This window comes from Chiroxiphia lanceolata, chromosome 17, assembly GCF_009829145.1.
Source record: "Chiroxiphia lanceolata isolate bChiLan1 chromosome 17, bChiLan1.pri, whole genome shotgun sequence".
Classification (NCBI taxonomy): domain Eukaryota; kingdom Metazoa; phylum Chordata; class Aves; order Passeriformes; family Pipridae; genus Chiroxiphia; species Chiroxiphia lanceolata.
In genome coordinates, this window is record NC_045653.1 from 2,812,600 (window position 1) to 2,826,232 (window position 13,633).

At 46.4% G+C, this 13,633-nt stretch overlaps 1 protein-coding gene across 1 annotated transcript in view; it reads left to right on the top strand.

Annotated features, from left to right (window-relative positions):
- The window catches only part of TRPC4AP (transient receptor potential cation channel subfamily C member 4 associated protein), a 35,733-nt gene extending 22,399 nt beyond the window's left edge, over positions 1–13,334 (top strand). The window contains exons 10-19 of the mRNA XM_032704689.1: positions 2,133–2,264; positions 2,862–2,920; positions 4,942–5,043; positions 6,427–6,510; positions 6,818–6,908; positions 7,233–7,373; positions 8,575–8,683; positions 8,899–9,011; positions 9,230–9,436; positions 10,701–13,334. Of these exons, the coding sequence (XP_032560580.1) occupies positions 2,133–2,264; positions 2,862–2,920; positions 4,942–5,043; positions 6,427–6,510; positions 6,818–6,908; positions 7,233–7,373; positions 8,575–8,683; positions 8,899–9,011; positions 9,230–9,436; positions 10,701–10,838 (1,176 nt within the window). The 3' untranslated portion in view covers positions 10,839–13,334. The remainder of the gene's footprint in view (positions 1–2,132; positions 2,265–2,861; positions 2,921–4,941; positions 5,044–6,426; positions 6,511–6,817; positions 6,909–7,232; positions 7,374–8,574; positions 8,684–8,898; positions 9,012–9,229; positions 9,437–10,700) is intronic.
- The last annotated feature ends 299 nt before the right edge of the window (positions 13,335–13,633 follow it).

The following is a 13,633-nucleotide window of genomic DNA, read 5'->3' on the forward strand; positions in this document are numbered from 1 at the left end:
TGTGAGGGAATAAAAGCACAGGATCTGTGATTCCAGTCTGAGCAGCCAAAGGACTTATTGGTTTTAGGTTGGATTCATTTTGCATGGAATTTCTAAAGGGCATCACAAACCTGCTTCAGTCCACCATGACAAGCAACAAAATGGTCTGGTGTTTGCTTGAAGCATTGTGCAGCTTCCCAAACTCAACCAGTTTGCTCTAAATCCTTGGTGTAGACTTGATTGCTGGCTAATTTGCATAAATTGATAACTGTGGTAGCAGTGACTTGGCTCTGCCTGCTGCCACCTCGGGGGTGAGCTCACCCTTGGGGATAAGTGGTGCTTCTCTCAGACCTGTGCCTTTGCTTCCTTCTCACTATGGTCACACCCTAAATTACTCTCCTTTTTTGTATTTCTGGGCTGTCCTGCATGTCTGTGTTGGGGTGAAAAGCCATCAGGTGATTTGCTTGCTCCTGTTGTAAGGAGCCACACTGCACACAGCAGAAACTCACGTTTAGTGGTGAGAAGGCACTAGACCAATTCATGTGAAGGTGGGCAGCAGTAGGAAAAAATCCAAGGAGTTTGAAGGGTAAATATAGAGCAGGGATTGCCTTGGCATCCCCAGGTAGTTGTAATGATTTTGAGGTCTGGGAGAGAGTGTGATACAAAGGCAGTGACTGTCATGCAGCTCCTGTAAGGTGAGAGCTTTAGAGCTGAGCAAACTAAAAGTGAACAAGACACATTTGAAATTAGGGATGAGTCATTTAGAGGGAGCAGACTCAGGAGTTAAAACTAGGGGCCTGGAGAGCTCTTCCTGTGGTGAGGGCTGAGGCTCTTGCAGGCAGCTCACCCACTTGGCTTCCTCCTGCTGTGCCTGTGCCACGCTGGCCGTGGAGGGACAGGGAGAATACAGGGAGCTCTTTGTTTGGAGAGATTCCTCAGAGCTGGTTTTGTTGGAGGCTTGTGTCCAATAGCATTTTGAAATCCTGGAGCACTAGAGGACTTCAAGCTTTGCAATCTCTCAGGTAGAATGGGTGAGGTGGGAAGGAGCTGGATGCTTCCTCAGGTGTGATACTTGGGATGTGCAGCAGCAGGAATGTGATTTCCATAGAGATGGGGCAGCTGGTGGCTACAGCCAGGAGAAGTGCAGAAAGGCCATTAGCTATGATGCAAATAAGACTGAGAAAATGAAAACCTGGAAAACAGCATCAGGTTTAATTATTTTGGATTCATTCAGATATTTGAGTAGATAGAACAAATTTGAGTGACCTGCTGGAAATGCTGCTGGTTATAATGCTGCATCCTGGGGACAACCTGGGTTATTGTTAAGTGATTTTGTTTATTGATTTTAAGGAATATGTCCATTACTGCATTGGGCACTTAATTTTTGCAGCATGTTGGGCTTCCCAGTAATGTGGTTTCCATTTGCAACCACATCTCAAGGAATACTGCTTATCCTAGGCCTACAGTTGATGAGAGTCCCACTTTGTATTTCCCTTATTCCTCATCTTCCAAATTGCTTACATGTGCTGTGTCCCAGCTTGGCAGGCAGACTGATAAATAAACCCAAGTATTTTAGGATTTTCTTCTCTCCTGATCATTCTCTAAAGAATTCAACTTCTCCTTAACCTGAAGGAGCAGTGCAGTGTGGTTGTGTTACTGCTGGATCCAGCTTTGCTCAGAGTTCCTGCCCAGGTCAGTTGAACAACACTCATATTGATAGTTTGTGTTGCCTTCAGAGAGGCCTTCCTGAGCTTCAGCTGTGTGAGTGGAAAGGGAGAAGAGAAGGACACTCCATGGGTGACTTGCAGCAGCACATTGACAGCTCAGCTCATCATTGTTAGGTACAGATGCATTTTCAGTGTGCTGTGAGTGATCCCCCCCTGCCCAAAGCTGCTTCCAGAGGAACACTAGTTAACAAGCAGTGGCAAACAGCTCCCAAAATGTCTGTTTTCTCTCCCTGTCCACCAAATGGAAGCTACTGTAACAATACACCATGGTGAGTGTGAGTGTTAACTCACACACTTGCTGTTTGATACAAGAATTCTCCTTCTGTTGGCAGAGAATGACAGAGTTGTGCCCATCTGTTTCCAGACCACGTTATATCCGTGTTTGAGACTGCAGCAAATGACTTTGTACCTCTCTTTTTTTCCCAGGTTCATAAAATGATTGCAGAGTTCAGGCTCATTCCTGGCCTCAATAACTTGTTTGACAAACTGATTTGGAGAAAGCATTCAGCATCAGCCCTGGTTCTGCATGGACACAACCAAAATTGTGATTGCAGCCCGGTGAGTGACTCCTAAAATTCTGTGTTGGGTTGTTATCCTGTCATACAATCCTCAGGAGTTGTGCTGAGGAACTGGGTGCTTGTCTAATCCACAACTTGAGATGTGGCAGTATTTGGTTTCTTGGCAATTATTGTTTTCACTGAAGTCTTTGGCTTGTGCCATCAATTTAGCAGGGACAATTTAGCCTCTCCTCTCTCCTAGTTTGGGAACTGGGAAAGGGGGTAGATTGGTGGGCCCTGGAAGCCAGAGGCAGGTTTAGGGGGGTTGAGTTTTTTATTGGATTCTTTTACTTTTTTTTTGTTCTCCTCCCAAACCTAGATATTTTGAATTGATCAATACAGTGATGATCTTTTCTGCCTTTGCAGTGAGAAGAAATTAGTAATTTTATAGGCTTGGAGGAGTCTCCACTTCTGTTCTGTTTTGGGAAGCCTGCAAAGTGCAGCCTTCCCCTTTATGCAAGTCACTTGCTCTGCTGACCAGAGGGCTTTGATTTGGAAAGGGTTTTTATTCAGCTTGATAACTAATGATATCCAGAAACCCTAAAGCAATTTTTTTTTTTTTTTTTTTTTTTTTTTTACTTTTCTTGTCTCTTTTTAGGACATTACTTTAAAGATACAATTCTTGAGGCTTCTTCAGAGCTTCAGTGATCACCACGAGTGAGTATGAGAAGCTGTGGTGGGTTGTGGCTCAGTGGTGTTTGCCTGGTTGCAATTCCAGGTGTCCTGAGCACAGGGCAGGCTCCACGTGAAGGGAATGTTGTCCTGTCCTTAATTCAGATTTCAGGTGCTTTTCAGCTCCTGCTGTGAGCAGCCTAAGGCTCTGCTCTCCAGTGGGCATGTCTTAATATGCCTGTTGATACTTGAAACCAGCCCATTTTGCTATATGTTGAAATGTGCTGGAACGTGTCTGTGATGAGTTAACACTTTCTGGCTGAGGAAATAAGGAGGCAGCTTTCATGGTGTTGTTTATCTGCCTTCTCCCCAAGAGCTGGTAGTGAGCCAGTGGGAATAGGGAGGAAGCTTCTGTCTGCCTTCCAAAGGCATCCTTAGGAAACTTGAGGCTGCTGGAGTAGTTTGAGGGGTTTGCTTGGGGGATTTTAACGCTGTGCTGCTGGTACAGATGTAATTCTTGCTCTGTTCTGACTTGTGGAATTGCATCTTTCATTCCATCAGTGTCCTGTTGCTCTGATTCAGTCCTGGGAGATGGTGTCCACTGCTTACAAACCTCTGTGTTTGAGGCATGTTGTACTTGAGGTGCTGGTCGTATCCACAGCCAGGATGACATTTTTGTGCAGGTTCCATCTAATACTATTGGATATATTGGAAGTATCAGCCTTTTTGATTGTGGAGTTTTAGCTTTGAGAATGGGAAGCTGCTGGAAGGTATAAGGGGAAGGCTGACCTGTTGTAAATCCTCCAGGCAAGACAGTGTTTGCCCAGGAATCACTCCAGGTTTTCCAATAAAATCTCTTTAGATGATATTCCTACTTAAGTGGCTGCTACAAAGATCTCAGGCTTGTTCAAACAGGAAGCAGCTCCCAGCTGTAGCCTCAGAGCAGGTGGAATGTGTGGAATCTGGTTAAGGGTTTTAAACAAATAATGACATGAACTTTCTATGAAATCACAGATTAGCTGAGGACAAGATGAGAGCAAGTACTTGTGCACTAATATTAATTTCAGTGAAATTGTGCCTAAACCAGACTTGCAGAACTGTTTGTTGCAGGGAGAGAAGGGCTGTGTTCTCCTTGCAGAAACCTGTTAATCCACATCAAAGGAAGCTTTACATGAGAACCTCAGTGGGCACTAATCTGGCTGATGGTGTTTGAAACAAGGAGACACTCAGTCCCCTTGGGTCTAATAATTTTTCTTCCATGTAGTTGCTGGTTTGATGAGTAGTTTCTTTTTGCTCACTCATCACTGCATCCTGTGCTCCCTGAGGTTTCCTGAAAATAAATCTGTGCAGTCTGATTCTGAGCACTTTGAAGTAGGAAGATGCTGGCATTGGGCAGGGAGTGTGGCAAAGGGAGCCCCTGGACTAATTTCTACTCTTGTCAGACTTGTTCTGCATTTAATTTACTTTACAGATGAAATAATTCATTTTCGTTATGCAAAATTCAGTATTTGATAAAGAATTTCCTTCAAATTCCTGGGGTTTATATCCATTACTGTTCTGATCTCTACATTTCATGATGTTTTTAAATATTGCCAGAGTGAAGTTTGCCGAGAGCAATAAAATACAGGGATGATTGAGTACATTTTTGCAGCTTCTGCTTTCTGAGACTGATTACTGATAAAGAGCAGCATGAAAAAGCAGAGAAAAACTGTGGGAAGGTGTGAAAAAGTTTGCTATTTAAGTCCTCTGAATTTCAGCAAAACGTTGCTGAGATTTTAAAAAACGAGAAGAAAATAATTACAAACCATAAGATTTTGAACAAGTCAGCAAAGAACCATCATCTTACAGCTGGTCAGTGCTAAAGCTGGAATTTGGTGAATTTTGGAGGAGGTTCACCAAGCAGCAGCTGTGTGGCCTGGGGGAGGGAGCGGGGTGGGAATGCTGTGAAGAGCAGCCAGGTGAGAGAGGATTACCCAGCCCTGCAGCCCTGTGGCTTTACTTCTCATGGAATTGCATGTTTACCTCTGGAATTCATCCTGGTTTTCTCCCCCGCTGTCTTGCCTTAGGAACAAGTATCTCCTCCTGAACAGCCAGGAACTGAATGAGCTGAGTGCAATCTCCCACAAAGCCAACATCCCTGAAGTTGATGCAGTTGTCAACACTGACAGGTGAGAGGGAACAGAGGGCCTTGGGCAGCAATTTAGGAGTTTTTGAAGCATCTCTGTTGGAGGTTTGATGTCCTCTGTTCTGTTTGAGGTCCATCTGTCCACCACACTTTAATTTCAGTGATGCATTTCAGCAGGAAGTGTCCAGGTTTGTGTGGTATTGATGGTTATTAGCAAATCTAAAGTGTGCTCATGCTCAGAGTAAGGTGTTTTAAAAGCAAAAGCAACCTTAAGGAAAGCCCAAAATGGGGGAGGGTTGAGTTCATGGCCCAGATTTTATTATGTTATTCTAGTTCTGACTGTTTCTCTGGCCTTGTACAGCAGGCATTGCAGACAGACCTGGAAAGTAAACCCTGATCCCTCTCATCCATTAATTGCTCCTGCTAATAAATCTTAGGTTTGAGATTCAGGAGCAGCCTGTGCACACATAATGTCCATTTCCAGGCTGTTTGAACAGATCCAGGTGTCTGCTCAGAGTATTTTAAGAGCAGCTAATAAACGGAACAAGCTAAATTAGATTAACACGTTAAACCACTTACAGAATCTCTGGTGTTACATTAGAGTATCTGTTAGATTGACTGTTTTGATTCAATAAGCTCTTTAACACACAATTCTGGTGTACAAACCTCACCAGGTGGAACACAGTTTGCAGAATTGAGTTGTCAGAATATTCCCAGAGTTTCAGCAGGGGCTTGGGCTGCACAGAGCAGATTTACCTCGCTCCAGAAGGGAATCCTCTAAGAGGATTTCCAGATTATAATTATTATCACAATACTGTGTCTAATTGGGAAGAACTTGAGGGTTTTTACAGCTTTAGCATTTAGTTTCCATGTTGCTTTTCTTGAAATGTGAGGTCAAGGCATTGCTCCTGCACAGGGTGGATAGTCCACTGAAGATGTTTAATACAATTAGTCTTGCAGTTGTACAGCCTCTATACTTTTACTACACCATACAGAACAAGGTTGTCTCATGTAGCATCCAGGTTTCCATACTCTGCTCTGCCTCCTAAGTGGGATTTAGAGCTTCCTTGTTGAGCAAGGTGTGTGTTTTTCATTCCTAAGATCAAATGTGGTATTTTTTTTTCCTAATATTTTCATTTCTGCAAGCTGTGAATTGGTATTTCTGAAATATTAACAATTTGAGAGAAAATGAATAATTTTTCTTTAGGATTTATTTGGAAGTCATGTTGCAGGTGTTGCAGACACTTACCAAAGGCAGTGAGGAGAACCCTTCTGCTGGTAGAACTGGCACAATAGTTGTACCATATACTTAATACTGAGATTTTGATCACCAGAAGCTCTGGAGCAGAGACTGGATTCAGTATTTTGTAAGGTACAGCATTTGCCAGCCCTTCCACTCACGCTGTCATTCCTTCACCTGCTCCAGGAGTCTTGTCTGTGATGGGAAGAGAGGTTTGTTGACCAGACTGCTTCAGGTCATGAAGAAGGAACCAGCTGAGTCCTCCTTCAGGTGGGTTCACTCTGCACTCTGATGTGCTGTTTGAGATCCCTGGGATGTAGCTTTGGTTTCATACAGCTTATTTCAGCTGGGAATGCTTGAGAATCATAATCTGGGGAAGGGCCTGGCTTTGCTGTGCTGTGGTGGCAGTGCAGGTGAGGGAGAACACCAGAGCTTGCCCTGCACTCCTACTGGTGTGGCCAGGGACAGGTCTGACTCCATTGTCATGAGACAGATCAGGAAACTGGGTTGAAATTAGAGATGTAATAAAGTACTGCCCTTGCTCCAAAATCAGCACCTCATTTCTTCTACTTCTCAGGTTTTGGCAGGCAAGGGCAGTTGAAAGTTTCCTTCGAGGCACCACCTCCTATGCAGACCAGATGTTCCTGCTCAAGAGAGGACTCCTGGAGGTAAGGAAGTCTTTGTCAAGCATCCTCCATAGCAATCAAGAGGGATTTATCTGCAGTGAATTCAAAAGTGGGTAAAAATGTTAAACATTCTCTGGGAATACTTTTGGAAAGCATCTGTGAATTGTACTTGTGGTGGCCAGTTGTATAACCTGCATCAGTGGGGAGTTATTTTAACAGGAGACTCATCTGAATTGTTGTCTTTAGTTCAGTCATCCAAGGACTGAACCTGCAGATGAGTGCTCTAAATAGTGGTTAAACCAGATCTGTGTTGTGCTGCTGGCTTGGCCTGAGCTGTGGCAATAACATGTTTTCCTCCCCTGCCAGCATATTCTCTACTGCATTGTTGACAGCGAGTGCAAATCACGGGATGTGCTCCAGAGTTACTTTGACCTTCTGGGAGAACTGATGAAATTCAATATTGATGCATTCAAGAGGTTCAACAAGTACATCAACACAGATGAGAAGGTAAATATTTGTAAAAGCTGTCCCCCGGGGGTCAAGTTACAAACTCTTGTAGCCAGAGGTAGCACTAAAACTCAGATTCATTTGGTTCTGGTGTGATTGATGAGCTTGGGGCACAATAAACATTAAGGGGGGAGCTGCCAAAGTCTCTGCACAGGCAGGTGAGTTGCTGCAGACACTCAGTTCTCAGCAGTGCTCCTGCTGTCCTGAGTCAGCAAGTGCTGAGCTGTTCAGAAAACACTGCCCTGTTACATGATCAGGCAGGTCTGAGGTCAGGGCTCAAGGATGGCAGAGCATTTCCTGGGAAGCCTCTGAGTTTTGAGTTAAGCTGATAGTTCTGGACATTGGGACAGCTCCAAAAAGTCTTTTACTGGAGCTTGCAGTTCTTATGGACGTGGATTCAAATATTAATATTTGATGCTGCAAAAAGATGTCATATCTTTGATGTTATTTGAACTCACAGCCATTTTAAGAAGTTGTGGCTGCTGTAATTACCTATAAAACTGAGTTGCACATGTAAATCAAGGATGGGCAGCTCTGTGCAAAGTGGTTTCATGCTCTTGTGCATTTTGTACATATAACATCAGCTGTTGGGTGGGTTCTGAATGGCCTCATACTCTTGCTTTTGTTACTGTAATTTTTCCCTCATTGCTCTTAGGTCTGACAGACCTTGGAGAATGGGAAGTATAAATGTATTTAAAAGAAAGTTGTATTCAATTTTGGTTTTTTTCTCTAGTACATGAATTCCCACATTCTAGAGAAAGTCTTTAGACTTCATATGTGCTTCCTATTTATTGATCTATAACTGGGTTTAGTTCTCATTCTGTGTGACTCCCTCATTGTATTTATTCCTCCCTAGGACTGCCTGTATAAAGTCAGTGTAGGAGAACATGGAGCTGCAGGAATTAGAGGCCAGCAGCCAATGCTGTCCAGTCTCCCTCTTTCAAAACACAGAGTGTATGAAATCTTGCTCTCGTTGGAGTGGCACTTCACAAAATATTTTAGGAATGCCAGGACTCTGGCATTTTTCTGTTCCACAGTGATTTTAAGGCACTTGCTGTAGGGATCCTTTGGTCAGCCCTCAGTGCCGGTGTTGGGCTAGATGAGGCAGATGTATTTTGTTAGAGATAACAAAAAGGTCATGGCCCTGAGTATTAGTATATTTAATTATTTCAATTTGACACTAAAAAGGGTTTCTCTTCAGTTCCAGATATTTTTAAACCAGATCAACAGTTCCCTGGTTGACTCAAACATGCTGGTTCGCTGCATCACGCTGTCCCTGGACCGCTTTGAGAACCAGTCTGATGCTAAAGGTGAACAGTGAGGAGTGGGGTGGGCTCTGTTTGGTGGTGATAACGTTGGGAATACCTTAAATCTGGGCTTTTGAAAATTTGGGGTGCAAGACAGAGGGAAATGCCACCCTGAAAGTTTGTTCCTGCAGTCTGAGCACCAGTTCTTGCTGCCCTGGTGCTTGGCCCAGCGTGTCTGACCCTGCAGCACCTGCTGACTGTCTGTCCTCTCACTGCAGTGGCAGAGGTCCTGTCCGAGTGCCGCCTCCTGTCCTACATGTCCCAGATGTCCATGAGAATGTCCTTCCTTTTCCGTCTCATCAATATTATCCATGTACAGACACTCACACAGGTAAAGAGCTGACAGTAACTTTAGTTACCTTGCTGGTACTGGAGTGATGAGCAGAGCTGGGAGCAGGGAGGAGCCTCTTGTGGAGATCCGTGGCCCTTCCTCCTTGCTGTGTGTAGGGACACCTCCTGTGCCTGCTTTCCACAAGCATATTTTGTAAGGACGTGTTTACAACCAGCATCTTGATATTTTTTTGTTTGCTGTGTCATTGTTACTCTCAGGAAAACGTCAGTTGTTTGAACACAAGTTTAGTTATCCTAATGCTGGCCCGAAGGAAAGAAAAGCTCCCCTTTTACCTGCGCACCTTGCAACAGATGGAATACACGGAAAAGTACCCTGGATTCATCCTGAACAACTTCCACAGCCTCCTGCGATTCTGGCAGCAGCATTACCTCAACAAGGATAAAGACAGCACCTGCTTAGAAAATGTATGTGACCCTCTGACCACGGCAGGGATCGACCACAGCAGTACCTGCCTGCCAGTCACCACAGGAATGGGAAGTGGGAGGTTGTGAAGGGAAAGAAGGGGGGAAGTTCTGCTCCCAGTGTGACTCCTGGAGTTTTTAGCACCATCTCACACAGGCTGCCACAAGGCAGCTGCTGGGTTTCCCTGCAGACAAAACCTGAGCTCTTGGCTCTGGCACACACAGACTTGCCAGTGCTGAGTGGGGTGAGAGGTAGGGCTGGCAGGATGGGCAGGGATGTAGAGGCAGGACAAAATCCAGCTCCCAGACTAGTTAGCACCTTAACCAGGCTGTTCCCTCTTCCTGGAGTGGCAAACAGTGCAGGAAATTATCTGGTGCAGCTGCTGGAAGACAAGGAGCTGCCCTGTGGAAAGCAGCCTGCAGGCTTCTGCCCCAGAGCTGGTCTGTGTTGGGCACTGGGGTAGAAATGACCTGTCATGAGAAGGCAACTCCCTTGTATATGCTCTGCAAGGTGAAGTGAGGTTGTACAGGTTTCTTATTGACTTTTCAGTGATTGAGTGGCAGCTTTAATAGATTTTTAATGAGTTCAAGGAAAAACCCCTTCAGTTCAGAAAGTTCTATAGATGAGGTACCTGAGGTGGAACAGCATTAGGGCTTTGGAAGTAGAGCAAATAAGGAGTTCTCAGACAGGAGGAGTGTGATGGAGGAGGATGATGGGTGGGAATAACTAGTCCAGTGTGTAAAGGCTGTGGTAACACATCATGTGTGTTGGGCTGCCAGAGTGGCCTTTTGGCTTCAAGGGAATGATGCAGGAGGGATGTGAGCAGGGAGGGGATGTTGCCTTTGTGTCTTCCCAGGGGTGGGAGGTACTGCCAGTACCTGCAGCACTGCAGGGACACAGAGTGTGCTCAGACTGGACAACAGAGGGGAAGTTTGGGGTTGTGTGGGTGTACTGGCCCAGGCAGAGGTGCTGGCAGTCCCTGTATGGAGGCATACATGTCTGTATCTGTATCTCTGTATGTACTGGGTAGTGGGAGGCTGGTTGTGGAGGGTGTGGTTGGTTCATCCAGCCCTTCTGCTGCAGGCCCCAGGGAGGGAGGGCTGGGTGGTGAATCCAAAGCGTTGGTTACACGGTCGGGCTGGGGAGAGCTCGGGATGAACAGGAAGCAGTTTCCAGTTCTCTCTGCTAGAGTGCCTTTGGGATGAGTCTCATGCTGCATATTGGTGCTGTGGGCCACTCCAAGCATCCTCTTCTCTCTCCCCACAGAGCTCCTGTATTAGTTTTACCTACTGGAAAGAGACTGTATCTATACTGCTCAGTCCGGACCGGACGTCCCCCTGTGCCATAGTGAGCTACATCGACGAGGCGTACATGGACATTGACAGAGACTTTGTGGAGGAGTAACCCTGGGCTCCAGCTCCCGATGGACAGCGCTTGGAGGGTCCCTTGCAGCCCGTGGATTTTCAGGGATACGCTGTGTAGTGTGTGTGAGTGTGAGTGTGGGTGTGAGGAGCACTGTCAAACCCCGGCCCCTCCCGGTCCCCAGCTCTGACCTCTGACCGATGAGACTTTGGGCAGCTCTCTGGGCAACACATTCAGGGATGTATCTTCCAGTTGTTCTGGGATAAAAATAACCACCTGCAAAAACCAGCCTCTGTTATTTTTTTTTTGTCTCTCTCTCTCTCCCAGTCCAGCGGGGTTGGTCAGAGATGGTTTTGCTGACAGTGAGGATACTCTGTATGTGCCAGTTGAGTTGTGGCTCTCTCATGGCAAGTCAAAAGCACAGCAGTTGCCCTCCAGATGTGAGGTCCAAGGAGCCAGTCTGACCAGGACCCCAACACCAGCCACGTGCAGAGCCCCCACGGGGACCCCCTTCAGGTGTAACCCTTCTGCTGGGGTTTGGAATCAGGGGTTTAGGGTTGGGTAGAGCATGAGTGTATGTGTGTGTGTGTGTGCTTTTAATTCCTGAGAGCCCCAGCTCCAGTCACCTCTTCACCATCTCCTTTTGGATCATTTGGTACTAAATCTGTGCATTAGGAGAGAACCTCTGCTCCTGCTGTCTTTCCTGCAGATCCTTTCCACCTGGAGGTGTTTTACAAAGCTGCAGAGAACAGAGACATTTGAGCAGTGGTGGAATTGCAACAGGGGTTGGCTTTTTCACGGAGCACTAGCATTAAAATGTACTAATTTTTTAAACTTGCGGCTTGTCCCTTCTCTTGGGTAACTAATCTGGTTTTAAAATCCTTTTCAGGACCATTGCTCTTGATGTTAACCTGCTATGCCTGGAAGTCTTATGTCAGTCTCTTGCTTTCAGTCCTTAATATCAACACACACATTAATCTTGAAGTGCAATATTTACTGGAGATGTCCGTATTTCCTGCATCTGTTTTAATCAGAATGTGTTAAATGCTGGGAATAAACACTCCTGTTCCTGAAAGTAACTTTGTAGGATATGTTGGGAAAGGGGGAATTGGGTTTTGGCAGTCCTCATTGCCAAACCTGCACGTGCCCTGCCTGCTCACCAACACTGTGTTATCCAAGACAGTCAGATTCCCAGGAATGACATACAGCCACTACATTTAAGTCAAAAAAGTGTCTTGCAGTTCCAGCTAAAAGAAACCAGTTTTGAAACATGCATCTGAATTTTATTTTATTTTTTTTTTTACATTTTCTAATTTATTTTATGAGATGACGACTTCAGCTCTGTCCAGGCTCCAGAGGGGTGAGGATGTCCCAGAACCAGCAGCATTTTGTATCTCATTGTTTCCAGCGTAATGAGTCCCACTCTGAGGCTCCCAGTGCTGGGGGTGGAGGAGTCAACAAGGCTCCAGTCCCGAGGGCAGGACCTGTCTCTGAACATCTCCCTCCTCCTCTTGCTCCTCTCACCCCTCGGTGTCCTGCTCTGGACGTGCAGCGTGGTCAGAGCTGCTGAGCTTGTGCATAAACCTGGAGCCTTGCAGGAGCTCCTGGGGATCCTGCTGGCCCTCCCTTGGGGCTGCTCCATTGGGATCACCCTGGGGAGCTCCTCCCTACAGCAGCTGCAACTCTGTTCTTCACCAGGTCACCCCCGCCCTGCCCCTCCCTCCCCTCAGCTAATTTCTTTCTCATCTGTACTTTTTTGTTCTTGGGTATTTGTGTTTTTGGTGTATCTTTGCTTCTTCTTAACTGTAATAGATGTACACTTCCAATAAATGCTTCAAATTAAAAGGCTTTTAAGTTAAGGGATGCCTTTTCCATAGTGTAGTTGATTGGTGCATCCACTGGCTGCTGCTCTGACCCTGCCCAGTCTCACCCCCCTCTCTGTGTTTTAAGGTCCGTTTGGGGCTGAGCAGCCCTTGGGAGGCTGAGCTGAGCCCACACCACCCCATCTGCTCCCAGGCCTGGGAGCACAGGCATGTTTGGGTCCTCACCTGTTTGAGGTGTCTTGGCTTCGCTTTGGGGCCGAGGCAGGAGGGGCAGAGAAAGGCAGAGGGGAGAAACTCGTGGCAGCTCCTCCAAGGACGGAGCTGGGCTCCAGGGAGAGGCTCTGCCCCAGTGCAGAGGGTCACAGATACATCCTAACTGGGGCTGCATTCCTGGGGGCTCGTCTGTCTGTGCCAGATGCTTCAAGAATCTCATTTTGAGAGGGACCAGACCCCCTCTGTCCTTCATCCTTGTGTGTTATTTATGGAGAGCAGGGGCAGGTGGTGCTGAGAGAGCCCACTGACCCCACAGAGGTGGCAGCAGGTTGGGAGCTGGGGCAGGGAGGAAGTGGGACCCCTGTCATTTAACAAATACCTCGGGAAGTCTGCACTGTCCCCATGGTTTGCTGAGGTTCGTGCTGCCCTGATTAATGCCAATTTACTAACTGCAAATAAACATATTAAATGGAAACTATTAAAGAAATCTATTTTAAAGAAATGAGCAGAGGTGTCTTTCTTTGCAGTGACTTTGCCAAAGCTGTTAACAACCCTCCCTGTGCCCTGCAGGGCTGTAGTTGGGGGTTTTATGTTCTCAGGAGTAGTGGGTGAGGTCAGTTCTGCCCCCCTGTCCTGCCTCACCCCTCAGCTCTGGTCCCCTGCAGCTGAGAGACATGTTTTGGTGGGGAGGGATGAGGAAAGGGCTCTTTTCCCAAAACCCATCCCAAGCCAGGGCTGTAGAGCTGGAAGCACAATGCCTGGACCTCTTCTCTGCCCCTACTGGCTGTGAAAAGATGCCCC